Here is a 27,036-nt window from a genome sequence, read left to right on the forward strand (position 1 = left end):
GACCGTCCGTCTGCGGATGATACGCGGTACTCATGTTCAGCTTCGTTCCGAGACAATCTTGAAAACTTCTCCAAAATCTTGAGTTAAATCGAGGATCTCTGTCTGAAACTATGGATACTGGAACTCCATGTCGTGTCACAATTTCCTTAAGATATAACCGAACCAATTTATCCATTGAGAATCTTTCATTGATAGGAAGAAAATGCGCCGACTTCGTCAATCTATCGATAATAACCCAAATAGCATCATGATTCGCCCTGGTCCTCGGTAATCCAACTACGAAATCCATCGCGATATGCTCCCACTTCCATTCTGGAATGTCCAATGGTTGTATCAGTCCACTGGGCCTTTGATGTTCCGCTTTGACTCGCTGGCAAGTGTAACACTTACTTACCCATTCTGCAATTTCTTTCTTCATACTTGGCCACCAAAAGTTTTCTCTTAATTCTCTATACATCTTCGTACTCCCGGGATGAATTGAGTATCTAGAGTTGTGAGCGTCTCGAAGAATTTCATCTTTCAGCTCGGCTATGTTGGGTATCCATATTCTGGAAGAAAATCTTAATATCCCTTTATCATCCTTTTGACTCCCTATTTCTTCTCCTGTCAAACTGTCTCGTTCATGGCTCATTACTTCTTCCTGACATCTTCTTATTTTCTCTAATAGTTCTGGTTGAAAAGACATTGCACACAATATCTCTGTAGACATACTTGGAATACTGACCTCTATTTCTAGTTTCTCAAATTCCTTGATCAATTCCTCTGATGAAATTTTCATATTTAACCTTTCTTTTCTGCTCAGAGCGTCGGCCACCACATTTGCTTTGCCTGGATGATAGTTAATAGTACAGTCATAATCCTTGATCAATTCTAGCCATCTTCTCTGCCTCATGTTCAATTCCTTCTGGGTGAAGATATACTTTAAACTCTTGTGGTCCGTGTAGATCTTGCACTTTTCCCCATAAAGATAATGCCTCCATATCTTCAATGCAAACACTATAGCTGCCAATTCTAGATCATGCGTTGGATACTTTTCTTCATGTGGTTTCAACTGTCTTGAAGCATAGGCTATCACCTTGTCATGCTGCATCAAAACACATCCCAATCCTTTATACGACGCGTCACTGTAGATCACAAAATTTCCTTGTTCATCTGGCAAGACTAGTACTGGAGAAGATACTAATCTATTCTTTAATTCCTGGAAACTTTCTTCGCACTTCTCCTCCCATTTAAATTTCAGATTTTTCCTGGTGAGCTTTGTCAATGGCATAGCTATCTTCGCGAAATCCTGCACAAATCTTCTGTAGTAACCTGCTAATCCCATGAAACTTCTTACTTCTGTTGGTGTTTTTGGCCTCTCCCAGTTGATTATGGCTTCAACCTTTGCTGGATCCACTTCCACTCCTTTATTGCTAATCGCGTGCCCAAGAAATCGTACTTCTTTTAACCAAAATTCACACTTGGAGAACTTTGCGTACAATTTCTCCCGTCGCAGTATTTCCAGAACTATCCCCAAATGCTCTGCATGCTCCTCTTCTGTTTTAGAATAGATCAAGATGTCGTCTATAAACACGATCACGAATTTATCCAAATACTTCTTAAATACTCGATTCATCAGATCCATGAAAGCTGCTGGTGCGTTGGTTAATCCAAATGCCATCACTAGAAACTCATAATGCCCATATCTGGTTCTAAATGCGGTCTTCGGAATGTCTTCAGGCTTGATCTTCAGTTGATGATATCCGGATCTTAAATCAATTTTAGAAAACCATATAGCGCCTTTCAATTGGTCAAACAGATCATCGATCCTCGGCAATGGGTATTTGTTCTTAATGGTCAGCTTGTTTAATTCTCGATAGTCAATACACAGTCGCATACTCCCGTCTTTCTTCTTGACAAACAGTACTGGTGCGCCCCATGGGGATACACTGGGTCTTATAACTCCTTTCTTCAAAAGATCTTGCAGCTGAGATGCCAATTCTTTCATCTCCACTGGTGCCATCCGGTACGGGGCTTTAGAAACTGGTTCTGTTCCGGGTGCTAGATCAATCGCAAATTCAATTTCTCTGTCAGGAGGTAATCCTGGTAGATCATCTGGGAAAACATCTGAAAATTCGTTGACAACTGGAATCGATTCTAGTGCTGGAACTTCTTTACTGGTGTCTACCACATGGGCCAAATATGCTTCACAATTCTGACGCAATAACTTTTTCACTTGAGCGATCGCTAAGAACTTCTTCTCTTGCCTATTTCCTCGAAATATCACCTTCTTCTTACTACCCAAGGTCTGAAGTCTCACTTTCCTATTCTTACAATCAATCTGAGCGTTATTTTCTGACAACCAATCCATTCCTAAAATAACATCAAATTCTCCCAACTTAAAAGGTATCAAGTTGGCATAAAAATGATGTCCTCCTATTTCAATATCGCACCTCGAGCACACTCGGTCGACGGAAACTTGATCCTTATTAGCTAACTCTATCATCAACGCTTGTTCTAACAACTTAACTTCGCAATGCAGTTTATCGACAAAACTTTGAGAAATAAATGATCTTGTAGCTCCAGAATCAAATAAAACTTTAACATCTATGGAGTTGACTGGAAGCGTACCTGCCACCACGTCTGAACTCTGAACAGCATCCTTCATAGTCATATTGAATGTCCTAGCCTTTGGCTGGTCCTTTGCTGGTAGTCCTTCAATCCTTGGCACATTAGCAGTTCGTTCAGTTGTCTGGCAGTCCCTGGCAATATGCCCCATCTTTCCACATTTAAAGCACACTGTCCCTGATCTCTGAGCTGTAGTCTGACTTCGACACTCATTAGAATAGTGTCCCTTCTGATTGCACTTATAACACAACACATTAGCCTTACAAATCCCAAAATGCCTTCTACCACAAAATTTGCACTCTGACGCAGGTGGACGATTGGGTCTCTGCTGATTTGAATTCTGAAAACGGTTCCCATTTCCTGGCTGTGGTTTCTTAAATCCCACACTCTTATTATTCTGAAACTCTGGCCTTTTATTGAAACGGCCCTGGAAGTTACCTTGTTGCTGGCCTCCCCCTAAGGTTTCCATTTTCCTTTTCTTCCCATCCTTCCCTTTTTGATACATATCACTCTTACTTTCAATCACCATTGCTTTCTGCACCACTGCCACATATGAAGTCAATTCAAACATGGCCACCCTATTCTGAATCCAAAATCTCAATCCCTGTTCAAACCTTCTTGCTTTCTTTTCATCCGTATCAACCTGGTTTGGCACGAACCTCGCTAATTCAGTAAACTTAGCTTCGTACTCAGCTACAGTAAGATCTCCCTGGGTCAAGTTCAAGAATTGGATCTCCATTTGATTCTTCATATACCTCGGAAAATACTTCTCTAGAAACATCTCTGTGAATCTCTCCCAAGTTATAAACTCACCTCCTTCCAATGCTCGCGCGGATTCCCACCAATAGTTCGCCTCACCCTTCAGAAAGTAACTTGCAAACTTGGTCTTCTGCTCAGCTCCTGCTCCGACCAATTCAAAAGCCTTTTCCATTTCCTTAAGCCATGCATTGGCTTCCACAGGATCAGCACTTCCCTTGAACTCAGGTGGCTTCACTGCTTGAAACTGCTTAAAAGTCACTGCAGGTGGTGCTGCTTGCTGCTGCTGTTGCTGTTGCTGTTGTTGTTGCTGCTGTGTAAGATGAAACATCTGCTGCTGCATCAGTCCCAACATCTGGATAATCGCTGGATCTGTACGGCTCTCGGTATTACCCTCTCCTGAATTATTCCTTCTCTTTGGTGCCATTATTCTGGTAAGAAACAAGCAACATATATAATAATCTGTCAAGCATTGTGTCAAATATGTAGCAATTCCTTAGCATATCAAAATTCGCAAACAGTATCTCTTCCCTGAATATCATAAACTTGCTACCATATTAACACAAGTGACATGATTATCACATAATCCTGCTTATTATCTCAAGAATAATAACACAAAGAAAATTTACCCCGAATTATCCGAACTTTTAAAATCCTCTCTTGAAATCTTAACTAAACCAACAAAATAGCAGGGCAATGACACAAGGCCTAAAGCTAAACGCAAAACAGGAAACCTAAACACCTTAACTACAACCTAACCCAATAACCTAAATTTAATCCTATAAAAGCTAAACTACACGCGCCTATCTTATGTGATCTTCCTATGACTCATCTATGACAATCCTATGCCTGTTTCAGTGACCATAACCTGTAGCTCTGATACCAACCTGTGACGCCCTCCAAACCCGGGGTCTAGGTTTGGGGGTCACTCGCCAATAAACCAAAATAAAATAATCACAGCGGAATAATATAATAAATACGACCCCTTTTACCTACACTGGATCGATCACAGGTTATAGTATGGAACAGGCACTAATACAAACCAAATATTATTACAGACCATAGTCTAATTAGTTTTACAACTTATTCAAATTTTATTACAAACCTCTAGACTAATTAAGCGTCCCAAACTGTCTACCTGGAAACACACCAACTATTTACAAGCACAAAACCTCTGGTCAGACCTGGAACTTAAGCTTGCTCTGGTCTAGCTGAAAGAATCAAGATATGAAACAAGTATGAGCGAAAGAAATGCTCAGCAAGTAAAAAAATAGCTTATGATTTGGAATAACAACAGTATATCTGATGAACAAAACCAACTACAATAACTGAACAGTATCAAAACTGATATAAATTTGATAATAAACAACATTTGCAATATATTATGTTTTGGGACTGGAATCCTCGAACGACGGTGTGTTGCCGCCGGTGATCAGCCGCGGAGAAACACCGGTATGCCGAAGCATATCCAACTAAACAAAAGGTACCCAAGGCACATATTGGCCTAGCAAGGTGTTATATCCTGTATAACACATAGCTCACACTGGACCGCCGCCACGGCCTCTTACGCAACCATCCAACCCATAAAAACAATTTTCCGCCAAATGAGTCGAATCAAATGACATCCTTAACCACATAACTCCCCATTTCTCATGGTCCGGAGTTTTCTCAACAACCAATGGCGAAATAACCAGAACAATTAGTTATTCGCTAATCTCAATTCAAAGCTTTGCCGTATAGAGTAAGTTGTAGCAAAATGTAAAAATATTTAACTATTCTGAACTTAGAATAGTAAAGAAATTGAAAGGATAAATTCAGAGTCAATACCACTTGAATGATATGTGATGATATAAATAATTGCATAATATGATGCGAAATAAACATCACTTGAACAATAAGTGAAGTTAGGGTACTTGCCTGGTATGCTCAATAACCTCTTACTTTAACTCTGCTTCTAACTGCTGGCTACTATCTTCGTCTAACACTTGACTGCACTCCTTGCTACTCGATTCTATAAATAAAAGGACTATCTTAAGTGACAGAACTAAACTCAATCGACGTAACTCTACGTCTTGACATCTACCCGACCGTTTATAACTAAGCATGGCATAATAAACTGTAAACAGATAGCATACTTATCACATAACACATAATCAAGACATTTGTATAACACATAATCACATATTTCATGTAACACATACGTAAGATCATTACAAGACACGCCTCAGTGCCTTAAGAATGAAAATCAGGTCAATATTAGCATTTATCGATCAAATACCGACTCAAGCTGGTACATAAATCAAATGACATTGCAATACAAAAGAAATTAGGTCTTAAAAGTATTTTTATTGGAAGCGCAACATTTTTCTGAGTTTGTACACGTTCGTTTCGTATTAAACGAACAAACGGTTGATTTATTATGAATTTTTGAACATTTTTCGGAATAAAACGGGTCTCCAAATCATTTAATAATTAAATAATAGGGCTCGAATACTCGAAAATAATTTTATAAAAATTATCGAGCCTAGAAAATAATTTAAAATAATATTTTAAAGCTCGAAACTATTTTTCGGAATTTTTAAATTAATAATAAATAATTAAATCTAATTAAATAATCAATTAAAATTAATTAATAACTAATTAAATTAATTAATCAATTAATATTTAAATTAATTGACTAATTAAATAATTAATTATCAACTAAAATTAATTAACTAAATAATTTGGATTTATTTTGAATAATAAAAAAAAATTCAGAATTAAAATCATGAATTTTCAAAACAAAATGAATTTTTTTAGAAATTAAAATAGGATTTTTGAATTATTTTAAAACTGAATTTTCAGAAACATAATTTGGAAAATAGAATTGGGGAAATCTGGATCGAAACCGAGTCATGGCGGGTCGAAGTTCCGGGTCGAAAAGAACCAACCGGGTCACGAAGAACACCGGTGGTTCTTCCCAGAATCCGGCCGCCATCGGCGCGGTTCCGGCAGACTCCGACGAGGACCAAGACCCCGTCTGTTGCCCTCGATTCATGTTGCAAAACACTCGCACATAACCCGGCAATTCAGAGATAGCAATAACACTGATCGATCATTCCGATTTCATCGATTCCGGTTAAAAACTCCATTAAAACCGGTTACCACGAACACCAACTCCGACCAACTCGATTTACGTTATTCCGCAATCAAACAATAAACTTTTATACATAAATCGACTGTAAGAAACCTACTAAATCTATTGGTACCATCAAAACAATCCAACAATCAGCCAATAAGAAACCCCTAATTCGGGGGAATAAACCCTAAATTACGAATTTACAAATCACTAGTCGTTTGAATGATTTGAGGGCATAAACAGAAAGAACATGAAAATCTGAACATTTTGGTTACTCATACTTTAAATTCGGAAGTCTGCATCACCCTCAAATTTGGGTTTGATTCTCAGAACTTTTCAAGAACACCAAGAACACATATTCAAAGAATTTTCAGAAAATCAAACCTTAATTTCTATATGATACTGAACCCTATTTTTGAAGTATAATATACCAAATTGACCAGAAAAATATGATCTACAACATGGAAGCATCAAATCACATCAACAACATCAAGAACAAATTTTCATAATTTAATTATCAAATAATTCAAATATAAATAATTAAATAAGAAAATTACTGTGATTTCTGGGCAGAAACTGATGATTGATTCAGAAAGAAGATTTCGAGAGCTTCGTTTTGATATGCTGCACGCCCGAATCGGAGTTCGATAACGCCTTCGTTCGTGTGTTTGATTCTCGGGAACGTATCGATTTTCTCGGGTTTTTCTCTGTATTTACGGTATTTTAACTGGTTGCAAATGAATAAACGAAATAAACGATATAAGAAATAGGCTATTTATATTTATGGAATATTGGATCGTTCTGGATCGTTTTGGATCGTTAAATTAGTTGGTTAGCCGCTAAGTAACCGTAAAAACGATACAATTCAATACCAGAATTGGATAATTATCAAAACCGGGCTTTTTATAAAACACCATATACGAAAATAACGTAAAAATATCCTGTCTTTCGAGATTACGGGTTTTATTGATTACCGAAATAACTATCGTATCGAAAATATTGCGCCGGGTCGCGCACGGGTCAAACCGTAATCCGGATCGAAAAAGTCAAAACACGGAAAATGTCCGGAATTACCAGATTAGGTTAGGAAGGAGTTTTCGGAAGAGTTTCGGGTTGTAAAAACGCAAAACGGTTGAAGTTGGAAGATTCCCGGCTTTATAAAATAATTTTATAATTATTCTGAAAATAATTAATAATTCATAAATCATTATAAAATCATATAACACTCCAAAAATTACCAGAAAAATACCACAATTATCTATATTTTATTCTGGACATATAAAAATTCAAATATTCAAATAATGTCACATATAAACATTCAGATATCTATTCTACTTTTCAGATAATTCACCAAAAATTCACATAAAATCACATAAACAATTGAAAATATATGGGATATTACATCTTCTGCTAAAGCTGGGTTGCTAGGGGCAAGCTACGAAGATGGTGAGCAAATTCTTAGAGATTTTTTTGGGCACATAAAGATCTAGTGGATCCAAAAATAAGTGAGGACTTCTTCAGAGGCAATAAATAAGCAATTACAGAAGCTTTGAATCAAATTCATTGGAGGAGTCTGCGAGCTCGGGGAGGTATGGATTGGAAGGACAAAATGAAGATTCCAGTTGCTCAAAAGGATGTTTCAGATGTTAAGAAGGTTGTCCGGACTTATGCTCAAGTATTGGCTCCTAATATAGTGCAAAAGAAGTTAGAGCAAGATGGGAAATGGCAATTAGTTCAGGGTAAGAAAAATAAGCACAAAGGGACTTCCAAGGAGTATTTCACCATTTTTCTTTACAATATTCCGGATAATCTTGAAGCAAAGGTAATTTGGGAAAGCTTTAAGTCGGCGGGTAAGATATTGGATATAATTTTACCCAGGAAAAGAGATAGGAAAGGCAAGAGGATTGGTTTTGTGAAGACTTCTTCTGAGCTAGAAGCTGGAACCATAATATTAAATGTTAAAGAGCAAAGGGGTTTGTTCTAAGATTAGAATGAGTATTAATAGGAATTTTCAGGGCATTAAGGATGTCATAAGGAAGAAGATGTTGAATACTTGGGGCAAAGATAAACTTAGTGGGCATGGAGATTTTCCAGCTAGGAGTGTTGAGTTTAGTAGTGAAGAGAAGATGAGTAATATTCCAGCAAAGCTGAAGGGAGATGATAGTTTAGGAGTTGAAATGTTTGAGTATCTTGAAGCGGTGGTGGACAAGGAGGTTAAGGAAGGGATTTTTGCTACTAAGGTTGCTTTTGCTAAAATGGATGAATCAGACCGGTCTTTGCAGTCTCCTTCAGGTAAATGTGATTGGTTTAAGTACTCGCAAGTTTTTATTAGCCAATTTAGGTGAAAAGAGTTGGGAGGATTTGGGAGATGAGATCTTCAAAAAATGATTTAGTCATCTTAGAAATTTTAATGATAAGGACTTGATAATGCCTAGAACGGTCTGGCTGTAATCCTCGGGTATTCCTATGAATGCTTGGGTTGAGGAGAATCTAAAAGGGTACACAAAGTGGATAGGTGACTGGGTTATGTGGTCCTGTCAAAAAGATGGGGAGAGTGAATTTTTTTGACCCAATCATGTGTGTCTCTACAACAACACAGGAAAAGATTATTGAGAAATGAATATCTTAGTTTCTGGCAAAACTTATCCTATTAAGTTTGAGGAAATTGTGCATTTGAATGTCTTGAAGGGAAAAATTGAGCCTATGTGTATATCCAGTGTTGGTCTTAACTCTGTTATGCATGAGGAGAGTGTACAGCAGGTCTATAATCTTAAGTAGTCTGTTAGTTTGGAGGATAATGTTAAGAGTGCTGATGTCTCATTAGCAAGTAATGGAAACAAGTAGATGGATAAGGCTGAATTAGTCATAAGCAATTGTCTTCAAAAAAAATTTGGTCCACTAGTGACTTACAATGTCAAGGGTGTTACAGATAAGGCTTCTGATTCTCAGTCTACAGAGGCAACTTCTCTTGAGGAACATAAAAAGGTGAAAGTCTTTAAAGATCCAGTTGTTCTAAATTATAGGAGGAACCAGGAACAAAGTTCTTCATCTCCAATTTATGAAAGGGAGAGTAATAAATCTGCTAGTAGGGAGACTGAAGGAGCATTGGTTGACTCTCATAAGTCATTATGTAATGGTCTTGTTAAGCTTAAAGTCAAAGGAGCTGGTAGGCCTAGAAAGTGTAGTAGTAAGACCAAAAATCCTTTTGACTTTAAGTTCAAGTATGGGATAGGTTGCAGCAGTAAATCTTCCAGAAGAAAGAGGTTGGGTCCTTACTTTAGCTCTAATCCAAAATTAGGTGCTATTAAGGAAAAGGTTGATGATGATGTTGAGGAGGCTGCTAGGGACATCATTGATTGTGCAGAGTTATTGGGGTTGCATCTGGTTGGTGATAAGGAGAGCGTTTTAGGAAAGGTGGTAGATAAATTGAAGAATGGAGATTTATAAATTTTGGACATTCCTTGAGTAGGGGCTTGAAATTTTGATTTCAAAATATTAATGGATAATGCAAAAGTAGTCTATTGGAATTGTAGGGGTATCAATAATAATTTAACTAGGAGAATGATAAAGGATTTAATCAATCAGGAAAAGGTTAATATCTTGTGCTTGCAGGAAACTAAAAGCTTGGGTTGGAATAAATTCTGGGAAAACTCAATTTGGTCCAGTGATCAGATAGGGTGGTTAGTTCAGAACTCAGAAGGTCTTTCAGGAGGTTTGTAAATGGCCTGGGATGAAATATATGTTCAGAGTTTGGGAATGGCTTCCTATAGAAATTGGCGATGGGTGCAGTTCAAAATTCAATCTTCTAATATCATATTTCGTGTCATTAATGTTTATGGTCCTCTAAGCATGCATGGTAAAAGGCAACTTTGGAAGGAGCTATCTGATATAATTATCTTGATAAATAATGAGATGGTATGTTTAGTGGGGGACTTTAACAGTATTAAAAGTAGTAATGAGAGTGCCAATTGCAGCTACAGAAGAATGGATGTGCAGGGGTTTGCTTCTTTTATTAAAAGTAACAATCTGTGTGATGTAGGATTGATTAATGATTCATTCACTTGGTTTGGTCCACAAGGCAAGTGCAATAGATTGGATAGATTCCTGTTAAATGATCTTTGGTTTTCAGAGGGCCTTTGGGAAGTCAAGGCTCTACATAGATTGCTTTCTGATCATAAACCACTAGTTTTATACATCAAAAAATGTAAAGGTGGTCCAGTTCCTTTCAAGGCTTTTAATTGGTGGTTAGAGGATGAAAGAATAAGAGATGATATGAATAAGTATTGGAGTCAGTCCCAAAAAATTGTTTCAGGGGATAAATTTCAAGTTATGCTCAAGAAATTTAAGTTTGGATTGAAGAAGTGGAGTCTGGGGACCAAGGATAATTTGGATTTGGAAATTGAGTCCTTAAAGTCAAAAATAGATTATTTTGATAGTAATCATATCTTTGGGAGTGAAGTAGTGGACTACAATACAAAGCTCACTTTGTGCCTAAAAGCAAGGGATTCAATGTTAAGGCAAAAGGCTAGAGCTCTTTGGTGTGTTGAAGGAGACAGAAACTCAAAGTTCTTTCATAAAGTCATTCAGTGAAGAAGGTGTTGCAATAAGATTGACAAAATATTAGTAGGGATGTATGGCTTGTTAAGCCAGAGGAGATTCAAAAGTCTTTCTACAATTACTTTAAAGGTATTTATAATAAAGAGTAAATGGAGTTTTTTCAAATAAATTCTTTGTTCAGTAAAAAACTGAGTGATGTAGAAGCCAGTCAGTTGGAAAAGGGAGTTTTGCATGGAAGAATTGGAGTTTTCTTTGAAGACTTTTAACAGTGATAAGGCTCCTGGTCCTCATGGGATTAATATGAGGTACATTAAAGAATTTTGGTTGTTTCTGAAAGATAAAATTCTGGAAGGGGTCACCCTTTTTGCTAGTACTGGAGTTCTTCCTTCAGGTTGTAAATCTTCTTTTATAGTACTTGTTCCTAAATTAAGGAATCCAATCTCTTTGAAGGACTTCAGGCCAATCAGTTTAATTAATAGTGTTACTAAATTTCTTACTAAGGTGTTGGCATTAAGGCTTAGTAGGTATCGTGATAAACTAATAGGTGATAGTCAGTCTGGTTTTGTTAAGGGCAGACAAGCTTTAGAGAGCATAATGGTAGTTAATGAGGGTTTTCATACTACGAGGTCTTCCAAGGGCCAATGTTTGATTTTAAAGCTAGATTTTGAGAAAGCTTTTGATAGTGTTAAATGGAGCTTTCTGCTAAAGACCATGGAATGTTTAGGTTTTGGTTGCAAGTGGATTGACTGGATGAAAGATTTTTTTAACACTATTAGAATATCTGTTTTGGTCAATGGTTGCCTCACGAAGGAATTCAATATTTATAATGGATTAAGGCAGGGGGACACTCTTTCTCCAATGTTGTTCAATTTGGCAGGAGAAGTCTTAAATCAAATGCTTAACAAAGCAACTAAACTGGGAATGATCAAGGGTTTGCCATTCAGTAGAGGTAATGGGGTTATAACCCATTTGCAGTTTGTAGATGATACAATTATATTTCTTGAAGGAAGTTTGAAGTATGTCAAAGGTGTTAAGAGAGTCCTGCAAGGCTTCCAGTTGCTCTCTGGATTAAAAATTAACTTCCAGAAGAGTAATTTATACTCCTGTCATTTACCAGAATAAGAGTTAAATTTGTTTGCAGATTTCCTGGGTTGTAAGGTGGGGAAATGGCCTTTGATTTATTTGGGAAGTCAGATTGGGGTTAGTTCTAGAAAAATTGTTTTCTGGAAACCACTATTTGAGAAATTTAAGAGTAAATTAGCTAACCGGAAAAGAGATAGTCTCAATCAGGCTGGTAGATTGACTCTGATTAAGTCTACCTTGGATAGTCTGCCCATTTACTGGGTTTCTCTACACAAGGTCCCTGTTAAAGTGTGTAATCTTTTGGAAAAAATAAGGAGAGATTTCTTTTGGGGGAATGCTGTTGAGGAGGGGGAGGTAAAGGTCAAGAAAATGCACCTTATGGCCTGGGAAAAAGTTTGTAAACCTAAACCTTTAGGTGGCTTGGGTCTAAGTACTCTTCAGCAGAGGAATTTAATTCTTCTGTTTAAGTGGTGGTTTAAATGGAATGCACATAGACAACTTAAGTGGAATGTTTGGTTCAAGAAAAAATATGGTAAGTTTTTTTGGAGTAAGCTTGACCACGAAAACACTCTTAGATCTTGTTCAACATCTGTGAAGGATGTTTTGTCAGCAGTTGCTTCATTATCTGAGATGTGCTCCTTGGGGCCAGATTCTCTTAAGTGGGAGTTAGGAGATGGGGAGTCATCTTTATTTTGGGAAGATTTTTGGGGCCAAGATAAGCCTTTGTGTGAGAAGTTTAAAAAGCTTTATAGTTTATCTAAGCTAAAGTTTATGGATATTAATACTTTTAAAGTGTTATGGGAATGTTATGATAAAGAAGGTGAGGTTAGAGAATCTAAAGGAATTGGATAAGATATTGAGTCTTGTGTAATTGAAAAGTGGGGCTGATACCTTAATTTGGATTCCCTTGGGTGATAGTTTCAGCTGTAAGGAAGCCTATAAACTTTTCTTTGGGAAACCAGTTCAAGCAGAGTCGTATTGGGAAGTTAAATGGAGGAGTAAGGTACTTGAGAATGTGAAGTTATTTTTATGGAAACTTCAGTCTAAGGTTATCCCTACTAAGGTGTGGCTGCAAATAAAATTAGAGGTTTCAGTGAAAATACAATTTTCTCCTTTTGTAACTTGGAGGAAGAGACATTAGATCATCTGTTCTGAGATTGTGAATTTGCTAAGAAGGTATGGGTGTTTATTCTTAACTGGTGGGGAATTGCTAGTAAAGTTTGTATGGCAAACTTGGAGAACATGTGGAGGACTAGATTTCTTTTTCCTAAGGAGAGCATTAAGCAAGTGTGGATCATGGTGCTCAGTTCCACTGTATGGACAATGTGGCTTCATAGAAATCAAAGGGTTTTTTAGAATACTTCTAGTAGTTTAGAAAAGGTAATTTTTTTGGTGCAACATAGGGCATTGGAATGGGGAGTGGCAAATGGTATGATAAGTTTGAATAGAAAGCAGTGGTGGGTAATCAATCCTGTTGGGGTGGTTACTGCTAGTGATAAAGATTTTTGGTGGAGGATAATCTTTATTGGAGATCATGAGATTGTAGCTTTTATAGATGGTAGTTTAATCTTGAAAAGGAAAGGATTAAGGGTAGCTGAAATTGGAGGAGCTGTTTATAATAAATCAGGGCATGTCTTGTTCAATTTTGCTGGGCCTTCTTTAGCCACCAATGCTTTTGAAGTGGAATGTTTTGCTCTAGAAACTCTGCTCAACATTGTTAGAGATAGCAGTTGGCAAAAGGCAAAAATCTTGATATTAGCAGATTACAAGCAGCTAGTAATGCAATTGGATTTGAGTGAGATTCAATATAAGTTGTGGAATGAGCTAGTTCTTGATGTGCAAGTTAAGCATGTTATGAGGTCCAGAATTAAAGTTGCCAATTTTAATGCAAGGAGAGGTACTTATTTAAGTAGTCTGGAATTTTTCTGAGTTATAAAATTAGAGGTTTAATTTGGATCATTATTAATTTGTTGTCATTTTGGGAGGGAATCTTTTATCTCTCTGATCATATTAAAGTTATTAGGGGTTTAGGAATTATTAGACAAGTTATATAGTGTCATTATGACTTCTTGGGGAGGTGAAAAGATCCCATAATGTGCCTGGGAAATCTAATAGTTTGCTTGGAAGCGTGTATCTAGAGTTATAGGGTCATTATGTGCTTCCAAGAGTCTCCACATTGTTGTATAAATATCATTCTTCTGGCACCCCTTGGGATCATTTGAGGGTGTTTTTCTGAGAGAAAATAGTTAGGGTTTCGGAGAAGTTGGCAATGGGGGTAGAGTTGGTTAACGTTAATGCAAGGTGGCGCATGGCTGGTAAGGGAGTTGTGAAATGCAATGTTCACAGCTTCTTTACTCAGGAACCACTTGCTAATGGGCGTCGTTCTGGGATTGGTACTGTTTTTAGGAATAGGAGTGGGGTGATTTTGCATATGACTGCAGGGTCACTGGGTTTTGAAGATACTAGGTTAAATGAGTTGCATGCTCTTCTGGAAGGGATGAAAGAGGCCTATTACAAGAAGTTCAAGAAGATTATTTTGGAAACAGATCATGAGGAGGCTTTTTGGGAGCTCTTTAACTCCACAGAACTTGGTGCTAGGCCACAACATGCACATGTTTTATGGCAGCTTAACCAAAGAAAGGCGAATCGTAACTATCAGTGTGAATTAAGGTTGGTAGATCAGGAAGCTAATGCTTTGGCGGCTTATTTGGCTCAGTATGGTGCTCATTATTGGGATCGAATGGTCATTGTGGAGGAAGATTTTGGCAGGATTGAGGAGCTGTGGTATCTTGATATGGGCCTGGGGAGTATTGAGCATAGGTTTAGGGTTGTGTGACAAGGTGAGTTGGAGCCTGATGTTTTGGCTGAGGAAATTCTGGATCCTCAGGATGATGTGTTACTTGCAGATGGAGGCATTGCTGCAGAGGAGGGTGTAAAAGCTGGTCTTGAAATTGCTCCGGGTGATGCATATGCTCTGGATGTTGAAGGGTTTCAGGTGGTGATTGGACTTCCGGCTGGGCTGGCGGATCATGAAGCTCCAGGTGATGCCCAGGATGGTGTGGAAATGGAGCACTGATGCAGTGATGCGCAGTTAGGAAGATGAAGAGTTGGGTTGTTTCCTTTTGGGATTTTATTTATTCTAGTGTTATGTTATTTTATCTTATGTTTGGTTACTTAGTAGTTTATTTGGATTAATGTTAGTTTGGATATGATGCGTGTTTGGGTTGGCTTTTTAATGGGCCTGTAAGGATGGTATGGGCTTGGCTCATTATTTCTAATATCATGCTTCTGCTGTTCAAAAAAAATAATATCTTATATTATATTATTTATTTTCAGTCACAACATATTATATTATATTATTTCAGACATTATTATAAATAATTGTATTATTCAAATTTTTTCAATCATTTAAAAAATATTTTACAATATAAATAATTTTAAAATAAAATATATTATTAAAAATCATTCAAATATTAGAAATAATCGGTAAATCGCATGAGTTAAAGAATAATATTAATACAATAGTGGACCTTTATCTAATACATACATTTAGATTCCAGAGTTCCATCCTGTTAATGGATTTTATCTCACAAGTACTCTTCAGTATACCTTGTAAGCTTTCAAATTTCTACTGTACCATCACAAACTCGAAATTTTATATTTATATTATTTATACAACATTTACCCTATTATATTAAAAGCCAGGTATTGAAATTTTAGTTATTGATTCTTGATCATTTAATTCAAAATCGTCAGCTCAAATTGATAAGAAAAGTAAGATTTAATTTTAAAAATTAATATTATTTACGAGATATAAGATTCGAAACCTGCCAATAATATATTAAAAATTATAATTTATATAATGACAAAAATAACCATGCACCGCATATATTATATATTAATAAAATTTAAGATAAATTAAACTAATAACCTCGCGGGCTCACGCATACAAACCACATAAATCACATAAATCAAATTAAACTGAGAGGATAATTACCCCTCCTTACCCAACTGAGGCACTAAGCTAACCGTTTTTGGATAATGTTATTGATGAAGTTTATATAAATATAAAAGTTCAAATTTATTAATTAATAAATTTATTTTGGGTTCCATTTTGGGAAAATATTTTGTAATTAGGTTAAATCAATATCCTGCTCTTGTTTTTTAACCAGTTGGGCCGTCAAACTAAAATCCACTGGGCCAATGAGAACCGTTAAATGTAATAATAAATTATTATTTATTATATTAATATCTAAACTTTCAGGACTCAAATCCCCATCAACAGCATATTATATTTAGGACTCAATCTCCATCAACGATATATTATATTTAAATTTTAATATTTTTCATTTGTATATTCCCTATCTTCTAAACAATTTTTACACGATTCAAGTCGGTCAACAATATATTATATTATTTATTTTCAATCATAATATATTATATTATATTATTTCAGATATATTATTATAAATAATTGAATTCTTCAACGTTTTCCAATTATTAAAAAAATATGTTAAAATATAAATAATTTTAAAATAAAATATATTATTAAAAATTATTCAAATATTAGAAGTAATGTGTGCATGACATGGGTTACATCCTACGAAAGTGGACCTTTATCTAATACATACACTGAGATTCTAGAGTTGCATCCTGCTAATGGATTTTATCAGACAAGTACGCTGCAGTGCAGTATACCTCATAAGCTTTCAAATTTCTACTGTACCATCACAAACTTGAAATTTTATATTTATTCTATCTATACAACATTTAACCTATTATATTAAAAACCAAATATTGAAATTTTAGTTATCGGTCCTTATCACTTAATCCAGAATTGTCAGATTAAATTAACGAGAATAGTAAAATTTAATTTTAAAAATTAGTATTATTTTAAGAGTTATAAGATTCGAATCCTTCAAACAATATATTAAAATTGTAGTTTATATAATGACAAAAATAACCGTGCACCGCACGGAATATATATTAGTAAAATTTAAGATAAGTTAAACTAATAAGTAATAATCCATACGGGCTCACATACGCAAACCAGATGAATCAAGGTAAATCAAGAGGATAATTAATTTTTTTTAACCAACTGAGTCAACTCATTTTGGATAATGTTATTGATGAAATTTATATAAACGCATGAGTTCAAAATTATTAATTAATAAATTTATTTTGGGTTCCATTTTGGGATACTTAAACCTGAATATTTTGTAATTAGGTTAAATCAAAATCAATATTCTGCTTTTGTTTTTTAACCAGTTGGGCCGTCAAACTGAAATCCACTGGGCCAACATTTTCAACCATCTTGCCTACATATCTCAGCTAATACCCAAATCAGCCCAATCCACAAAGAAACCCCAAAAAAAATGAAAAATATAAACTCAATCCATTCATCCCTCGATTTTTACAAAAATAAAAAAGCTTGTGAAACAATGGCGGATATGAATGTAAGCAGCGAACTTCCCGTGAATAACACAATCTACATCAACAATATCAACGAAAAAATCAAACTCGAAGGTACTATTATTAACTCGCTTCTCTCAATTTAAATTATATGTTTAATTGTGTATGTATAGACATTAAATTTATCTTTATTAGGGTTTTAAAATTGAATCTCGATTATTTTTTATAGAGTTGAAGAAATCACTGAACGCAATATTCAGTCAATTTGGGACTATATTGGAGATTCTAGCTTTCAAAACCCTAAAACATAAGGGCCAAGCTTGGGTTGTTTTCGAAGATGCTTCCGCTGCGTCTCGAGCCATTCAGAAGATGCAGAATTTCCCGTTCCACGATAAGCCGATGGTTTGATAATTATGTTAACCGATTTTATATTGTTGTCTTGTTTTTGTGTATAATATTAGGGATTACTTATAGTTTGCAAGTAAGCCGTTTAACTGTTTTAGTGGTTGTATGATTTATTTGTAGTATCTGTTTGCACATTGCCTGTGCTAGATCTTTTTATGCTCGTAATTGCGCTAGTACATGTATGAGATTTGTCATTATGCTCACACACTTTAGTTTTGATGTTAACCTAAGTGAACACTTAGGTAATTTGTCCAACATTATTTCTTATTAAATATCTGTTGGTCAGTATGGATTATAGCAATTACACAAAAGTGAATTTTCCAGGTAATTAGCTAGCCGGTATAGGGTTAGGTGAAGGAATTCGAATGTTACTTAAACTATTGGAATTTTAAACTCTCATCCCCGTGTCTAGGTATTGAGAACTCTATGTTATGCTTCATTTAGTTAGGCAGAATGGAATAATATTGTGAAAAAAGTCAGTGGAAAAGAAAGATTGAGCGGTGGAGAGTAAACAATATGTAGCGTTAATTTTCCGAGGGGTTATAAAGAACATGAGTAGGAAGAAGAAATAAGTTTAGTTTAAATTTGTGAAGTGGAATGGTGGAGGGAATGTACATAATGTTTGTGTTTCGACATAATACTAAATTAGTTTAGTTCAATTTTATTCCTTTCAATGAACCAGAGATATTTTTTACTTTTAAGATGATATATTAAGATATAATCCATGACCCTAGAAGGCAACTGTGTCAGTTATGTTCCCTGTCTGTTGTAGAGTCTATAATAGATGTCATGTTTTCATATTTTAGTTGTGTCTTATGAAAGAACGTTGTTACTACTTCTGGCTACACTTGTGCTAATCTCTTTATATCAACTGGCAGAGGATACAATATGCAAGGACGAAATCTGATATCATTGCTAAGAAGGATGGGACTTTTGTGCCACGTGAAAAAAAGAAGAGGCACGAGGAGAAAGGTAATAATTTTTTTGCCTCGTGAATGATTTAAGTTCGACAATACGGTGAATTACCAAATATTTGCTAATTAGGTGGCATAAAGCAGTAGGGATTGATCTAAAAAATTTCCTTATATAAGCTTGCCATAATATATCGTGCTTATGTTTCGTTAATACTAGCACTACAAATTTATTATAACCAGGCATGGCCATTCAAGAGTATTATTTTCTATTCCTCACCCGTTTAGGGGAATAATATGGATTAATATTTAGTGTTTACTGACAATATTATGATTGATTACGAAGCGCCTGAAGTCGATATGGCTGTTTAAGTGGATTTCTTTTCATGCTAGTTCAATATTGGGGTTCAACTATTACTTTTTTAATTTAAGGGGTGCAAAGTTGTTTTATGCATGCAGTAATGACATCCTGGCCTTTATCCATGTCCATATGAATAGTTTGACAAATTGAAAAAATGCTTAGGCCATAACTATTTTTCAAATAACAGAATCTGGTGCTGGAATGTTTCTTTGGTAACATGTGTAAATGTAGAAATCGGCCATTTTCTACAATAAGGAACTGTATGGTGGCTAGGCAGTATAAGAATTAAAATATGGCTAAACCTTATTTGAAAATAAAGGGTCATCACTAGCCTCTGTAATATTAAATAAAATTAATAGTTTAGATAAAGAATGCTTGTATTATAATTTCAGTTTAAAAGTTTAGATAATAGTTGGAACCGAACTTATAATGCAGCTACAGTAAAACCATCTGGAATTCCAAATAAATATCAATCTGGGGCCTGGGAATCCTGTGAAATAGAACAAGTTTCCCACAGGAAAATGTTTGCTACTCACTAACTGATCCACTGCCAAGTGCCAACTTTGCTACTCAAGTTTAACCTAGCTGTCATCGAGAACCTTGATAAACATTGTTGAACCTAGAAAAAAATAAGGTTTGACATCCTAAAGAAGTCTGTTGGCTCTCCCCTGCAAAGAAAAGGCATATAATGGCTCCAAGTCCTTTCTATATTGCTATAGCATTTAGACAGTGTTAAGCTTCATTTTTTACAAAAAAATTCGTCACATACATCATTCTTGGTCTTTACATTGTTTCCTAGAATTAATGTGGCATTGGTCTTAAGGTTTACGATTTAGATTAATTACTTTATGAGAATAAAACACTAGTTAATATTCTTGAAAACAAGTAATCATGATTTGGGATTTTGACAGATTTCAACACTATTTTTAAGTGTGCAAATGCATTTTTTTGGTAAATGATTTGAATATAGTTGAATCACAGGTGACATTTGAAGTGCATCTAACTTAATACATAAATTCAAGTAGCAAAATCCATTAGTTGTTTCTAATTTCTAGTCCTTTTGTTGTCAAACTAAATCAGTAAAGGTTTTTTTTATGGATATAGCATTTCTCCAGCCTTTAGATTAAGAGGAGAGTTTGTATTTCTCTGTACCTGGTGAAAGATTCTAGAGCTGATAGCTAGGTTTGGTGAATCTGTTAGTAAAATCTTTTTTGCCTTCCTGGCCTTCTTCTCATGTACTTGATTAGGAATATGATCATGATCATTTTTCCAAGAAAACAATTCCAAAATGGAAATGGGTGGGTAAAACTTTTTGGAGACCAGAGGACCTAAAATTATTTCAAATCTGCCATGGTTCTATAGTTACTGACACGAAGTTATGGAGAATTTACAAGTGGTGTTTTTGACATGTGGATCTAACTCTCTATTTTGATGCCCGGTTTTTGCGTATTCTCATGGAATTCTAATATTCTCGCTGTTTCTATAGGAAAGAAGCGAAAAGAACAACATGATGCTAATCAAGCTGCAATGGGACTGAATCCTGCTTACAATGGTGCTTACGGAACTCCTCAGGTGAACAATTCTTTTACTTTTTATTACTGCTTTTCTCTAGATCTTTTTCGGGAAGCATTGATATGTGGACCCCCCCCCATGAAATCGGATTTGAAATGTGTTGTAGAATTTTTTTTGGTTGGAAATCATATACAAAAGCTGACACTGATTTGGTGCTAGTCCAGAATATGATAGTATTTGCATACGAAGAAATAATATATGTAATAAATTTACCAATGAATATGTGGGACACAATCGTATTTCTTCTATGCAGTCATTAATTCTCTATAATGTAAATGTTGCAGTTGTCACAGATACCATACATGGCTAAGTCTGCTGTCCCTGAGGCTCCTGCTCCACCAAATAGCATTTTGTTTATTCAGAATCTTCCGCATCAGACAACTCCAATGATGCTTCAAATGCTCTTCTGCCAGTATCCTGGCTTTAAGGAAGTCAGAATGGTGGAAGCCAAACCAGGGATAGCCTTTGTTGAGTATGAAAATGAGGCGCAGTCAACTCAAGCTATGATGGGACTCCAAGGATTCAAGATAGTGCCCGAGAACCCAATGTCGATTACCTATGCAAAGAAATAGAAGGGCATTTTTTTTCAGCTGTGGCTTAATCTATTGTAGTAGTCCTGGTGGTATCTGGGAAAAGGAGAGTGTTTGCATGTGCTATGGGGCATTGTAATGGTCTTTTATTGATCAAAGGAAATGTAGTCGTTCCATGGTCTGTGACTTCTTTTTAATATTGTTAGTTCCGCAGAATTACTGTAATTATAGCATTGAATTTAGCTGAGTCTGATATTGTAGTTCATAAACTGTCATTTTCCTAATTTTGCCAATTTGTAAATTGGCAATGATGACTTGCAAGCTGCAAGTACAAATTCTACCAGATATTAAGGTTATTGCAGAAGTTCCTTTATGTTGGATAATAGATAGTTTACTGGTATTTGCTACTTCCTACGTTCCTCCCAATTGTTACGTTCCTCCCAATTGTTATCGTTTCTGGAAGAGTGTCCGGCACGCATTTTAAGATGAATAGAAAATATAGTTCTGTAATTTTTTTTTAAAATTTTCTTTTTCTGAATAAAAATAGAACGTTTAAACTTTTATTCAGAAATATAATTTTTTTTTTAAAAGTTAAAGAAATATACTTTCTCTTCATCTTAAAATGTATGCCGGACATTGTTCCAAAAACGATAACAATTGGGAGGGACTCTTCCAAAAACGATAACAATTGGGAGGGACGGAAGGAGTATATAGTATGGATGACTTGTTGACTTGTTAACTTATATCACTAAAGTTTCTAGCTAGTTTTATTCAAATAAACAACCATTGGAGGCTTTATTTAGCTCTACGTCCCAAATCTATCATGTTTATACAGTGTACGGTTGCTTGATAGGAAAACTATGGTAATAATTTAAATTGATTTTTTTATTTGATGAAATTTACATAAATCACAAGTTTTCTTCTCTGCTACAAAAGAACACATGGTTTGGAGATCTGCATTACCTTCGTTAGTGCACCTATTTCTGCCTGTGCTATATTTGTTTCAAAATTAGAAAGATGTGAATTTTCATTCCATGTCATAGTTCTAGAACCTTGTTCAATAGCTAAAATATCTTACTGAAAAATTATTGGGACATGGCTATAATTTTCATTACTAATTTACAACTTCAGGATACTGAAAAGAGAATTGTTTTTACATTTGATGATGTGTGTTTAACAACATATCTCACGTCACTTGGAACCAATAAAACTTATACCCTCTCTAACTCAATTTTGTGCTTTTCTAATTGGTCTTGTAATTCCTTTCTCCATCCTTGAATCAACTTTTCTTGCTTCTTGATAAGCTCATTCTTTACCTTTAGCTCTTCTTCCATGACAGCAATATCCTTCCAAATGCAAAAAACCAACAAATTAAACTCTGGTTTCACAAAACATATCCAGAAAGAGCTTTGATATATACATCACAAATTGAACATGAATACCTTCTTGAGAAGTTCGGCGTTAGTTGGTTGATCCTCTCGTTGCAGACCTATAAAATAGAGCTGAAGCTTCTTTGCAGCCTCCATAAAGTCTCTGGCATGTCTCTCTACATCAACTAATAAAAACATAGAAAGTCAAAAATTGTCCAACATCAAAATGCTAAAATCTATATTCACCAGCAACGGATTTTTAAGGGTAAACATAGTAAACAAAATTGACTACATAACAAGTCATGCAAGTACACATGTAATAACAAATAATTAAGAAATAGCACCTGACAGCATGCAGATTAACATTCTCGTAAATCACAACACGAAGCATCCTCGTAATTTCAATATCAGTTTATATTTGACAGGTAGTTTGATCAAGAACTTCAAATTTTTGGTTTTCTAGGTGTTACTGTGTAAATGCTTACTCTCCTAAGTGCATAGCATAGCACGTTCTATGTAATGTAAGCATCATTGGCAAGTTTTTTTGGTTTCATGAGAGAAAAAATTTACAGAAACATATTACAATAATAATTGCAATTAAAATATAAACAATATGTAACACAAAAGGATGGAAAAGAACTGCATTCTTACGGCACCACAAAATGGTTCTCACACAAAACACCCTTTAACTTGAATTAAGGATAGATTAGTCACAAAAATAGGATCCAGTGGAAGCATCAAAAGGTTCCGAAACAGGTACTGGCATTATTAATGTAGGACTTGTAATCTGATACCACTTCTTGTTCTGTTTTACAATGGGAGTAGAAACGGTGTACCAACATAAGAGGGAAATATAATAGATTGTTTAGCCAATTCTTATTAACTATAAGAGAATAGTAGATAGTTAAATATATACTACAGAATATTTTATGTTTGATCTATCTTTCAATGCTAGCAGTTGGCTTCTAGTGCTTGGACTTGGAAGCAAGCTAGAAAGCTATCTTGAACCAATTAATAATGAATTAAAAAAAATCCACACCCTTAGTCCGTTTCGCAATTTATTACCGTAGCAGGAATTCTTACGCGAAATCCAAATTTCTATGAAAGATGGAAAGGATAGAGCTACAAAATTTTAAACTTCTGCAGATGTCCTATTTCGAACTAGCAGGAACAATTAGAATATCCTAAATATTAAAATCGTAAAATGCCAAGTTAGGTTATCTGTTTATTTGCTTGATTTGGTTTCTATCACCTCTACCACAAGTTAGAATAATAACTACTACGACTGTCTGTCAGTTGACCGCATAGTTGGTGAAGACGGTTTCGGAATTCGAAGCAAACAGATACACAGTATTCAACTGAATGAGATCCATCATTATCTTATTGTCTGGTTACTAATTTTTGTTTTCTCTTGGATGATGGATCAGAATTTTAATCTTACAAAAGAGAAAAGTAAGATATGGTTTTACTTTGAAATTGTCCCTTAAATTTATAATGCGTGCACTTAATAAATAAGTAGAATGTAGAAACAAGAAGCAAACATAATAAGTGAAAACATCAAACGTTTAGAAGCAAAAAGAACTAGTAGTACAGTGCTTCTAGTCTCCATATAAGCATTAATAGGACATAATTGGTGCGAGTAATAATAATACATATAGAAGACAGATAGACACTCACTCTGATGCGAAGGGTGGGGAGAACGGTCAATCGCTTGGAGCTCTCTCGCTGGCAAACAAGGAAGCAAAGCAGCCTCGAGAGCCATCACACAAGCAATCATATCTTCCCCTGGAAGAGGAGACTGCAACTGTGCATCAGCAGGTGGCTGCTGTTGATCCGATAGCTGTCGTTCAGCCATTCTTATAACTAGCAAACTTACAAATACAAAGCGAGGAGCCTAAAACTTACGGTATCTGTTATACAAAAAAAACCATATGAATTACGCATACAACTAGCTGTAGCACAATGTAATAATTCATATTTGCATCATGATTAGATCAACAAAACCCTAAACTAATTGTTGAAAACTAATACGAAAAAAGAAATTTACAATAATAATTTTATTACTACGAAACTATCTCTTAATCCGATTAACAAGGAAAATGCATGGCAACATAATTCAGTTGACATCGAGGTTAGAATTATTACCCAACAAGACACAAAATTGACTATAACAATTAAAACATATTCAAACTACTAATAGTCCACAATTCTTGAAACTCCCCTAATACTTTTAAAGCTTATAGCACCAAGATCATAACTTTGGCAGCTTAATGGAACCAATTCATCATAAAACAACATTAAAACCAAATGGGTCAGTGTAAATTAGCTTAAAATATATGGTAAAGTGTGTATCTAATGTTTAATAACACACAGACATACAATACACAAAGATCAAGAATTCATGTACAAGCAATTATACAAAAAGGGGAAAGTGATTGAGAAGGTGAATATTACCGGAACAGGGAAGATCTGATGTGGGCAAATTTAATCTTCGATGGAAGAGAGCGAGGCTCTAACGATTTACAAGTTGGAATGGTAATCAACCAACAGGAAATAACATTTAAATTAATCTATTATATTATATTATATTATATTATTATAAGCAAAATATGGTTTAATTTGAAAACCTTTCAAAAATAAAGTTTAAACAAATATAATTTAGTTAAAAAAATTAAATCATGTATCTGATATAACTACAAACTCTATAAATTATTATCTAACTTGATTTCTAATCACATTTAACTTCTTCCTTATCTTTTTTGTTGGAAAACAAAAACCTTCTTTTCTTATAATTCAAATTAAAATATAACAAAATAATTAATAAATCAAGAAAAAATAAGCACACAATATTACAAAAAACAATATCAAATCATCTACCTACACCATACTATTCAAAACTCCCATTTTTCTATAATCTCTGCACCATACTATTCAAAACTCCCATTTTTCTATAATCTCTGCACATACGCAGCGAGACCAGTAAGCTAGAGTAGAGGGACATTTTTTAAGATTTTAATTATCAAAATTTTGAATCATTCAATGATATAATACATACAAGATAATACGTAAATATTTTAAATTCATGAATCTCAGTAATATATAATTATTTTCTTTTATAAATTATTAAAAAATTAAATCATGTATGTAATTTAACTATAAACTTTATGAATTATTACCCAACTTAATTTATAATCGCACTAAATTTCTTTCTTATATCTTTTGTAGGGAAACAAAAACCTTCCAAAATAAATATTAGTTATTTAAATTATAATATAACAAAAATAATTAATAAATCATGAAAAAATTTAGAAAACAAAATTACAAAAAATAATACCAAATCATCCGCATACACTACTGCTATTCAAGACTCCCACATTTTCATATAGGGTAGCGAAACGACCTATAAGCTATAGTAGGAGGACATTTTAAGATTTTAACTATATAAATTTTGAATTATTCAATAATATAATATATACAAAATAATGCGTAAATATTTTAACTTAATCAATCTCAATAATATGTAATTACCGTCTTTTATAAATTATATTTATAAAATAATAAAATAATAAATATATTGTTAGTCCGTGCATCGCACAGGTTATAGTTTAGTATATATAATAGAGCAAATGGGGGTTGAGTGAGACAATTTATTTAATGTGAAATGACTATTTTAACCCTCGTATAATTTATTATTTCGTATTTAATATCCATTAATAGCTAATCTTCATTAAAGCATATGAATTATTTTGTAATTAATAGCCACACACACTTACACATATATGTATACATATGTTATTTTTAATGATATAAAATTTAAAGTAATTTGGTTAAAGAGGGGATAACTATTCTATTGATCACAGGTTCGAATCCCACGGGAGGCTGATTTATGATTATGCCTCCTGAGCGAGAGTCTGTCGCTTGATGCGGTTTACGTTGGTTCACATGGTTTGCAGGCTATTGTGTGAGCCTATAGGGTTTACCCAGTGCGCACCCGAAGGGTAGCGGCTGCAGGTTACCTACGATAAAAAAGAATAGATATATTAAATAATTATTAATATTAAAATTACATCAATTTTTTAGTAACATGTATTAAATTAATTATGGTTTAAGAGAAATCATCACTACATAATTTTAGGGTATAGTTGCAAAATATAATATTTTTAAATTGTTTAACATTTAATACGATTTTTAATGATATACTTTAAACATCAAATACTTACTTACAAAATAGACAATAATATAATCACATATACATCATCATGTACGTGTAATATTACATGAAATTCTTATCAATGTAACACAAAAAACATATTTTGCAGTTCAAAATATATTTTGTCAAGTCGATAGTATATAG

The 27,036-nt window shown here is 34.6% G+C and overlaps 3 protein-coding genes across 3 annotated transcripts; 2 read left to right on the forward strand and 1 right to left on the reverse strand.

Annotated features, from left to right (window-relative positions):
- The first annotated feature begins 10,201 nt into the window (after positions 1–10,201).
- LOC141700527 (uncharacterized) lies at positions 10,202–11,071 on the forward strand. Its single transcript, XM_074504266.1, has one exon. It carries the CDS (start codon positions 10,202–10,204, stop codon positions 11,069–11,071), a length of 870 nt encoding a protein of 289 aa, XP_074360367.1.
- Positions 11,072–17,496: 6,425 nt separating this feature from the next.
- LOC141700530 (U1 small nuclear ribonucleoprotein A) lies at positions 17,497–21,712 on the forward strand. Its single transcript, XM_074504271.1, has 5 exons — positions 17,497–17,647; positions 17,763–17,935; positions 18,817–18,910; positions 20,697–20,782; positions 21,067–21,712. The coding sequence occupies exons 1-5, from the start codon at positions 17,497–17,499 to the stop codon at positions 21,352–21,354; spliced, it is 792 nt and encodes a 263-aa protein (XP_074360372.1). The 3' UTR covers positions 21,355–21,712.
- A 609-nt stretch (positions 21,713–22,321) lies between these two features.
- LOC141700528 (mediator of RNA polymerase II transcription subunit 28) lies at positions 22,322–25,252 on the reverse strand. Its single transcript, XM_074504268.1, has 4 exons — positions 25,137–25,252; positions 24,360–24,592; positions 22,755–22,867; positions 22,322–22,658 (listed from the first exon to the last, which is right to left on the reverse strand). Exons 2-4 carry the CDS (start codon positions 24,535–24,537, stop codon positions 22,524–22,526), a joined length of 426 nt encoding a protein of 141 aa, XP_074360369.1. The 5' UTR covers positions 24,538–24,592; positions 25,137–25,252; the 3' UTR covers positions 22,322–22,523.
- Between the last annotated feature and the right edge of the window lie 1,784 nt (positions 25,253–27,036).

This window comes from Apium graveolens, unplaced genomic scaffold, assembly GCF_009905375.1.
Source record: "Apium graveolens cultivar Ventura unplaced genomic scaffold, ASM990537v1 ctg2495, whole genome shotgun sequence".
NCBI classification, from domain to species: domain Eukaryota; kingdom Viridiplantae; phylum Streptophyta; class Magnoliopsida; order Apiales; family Apiaceae; genus Apium; species Apium graveolens.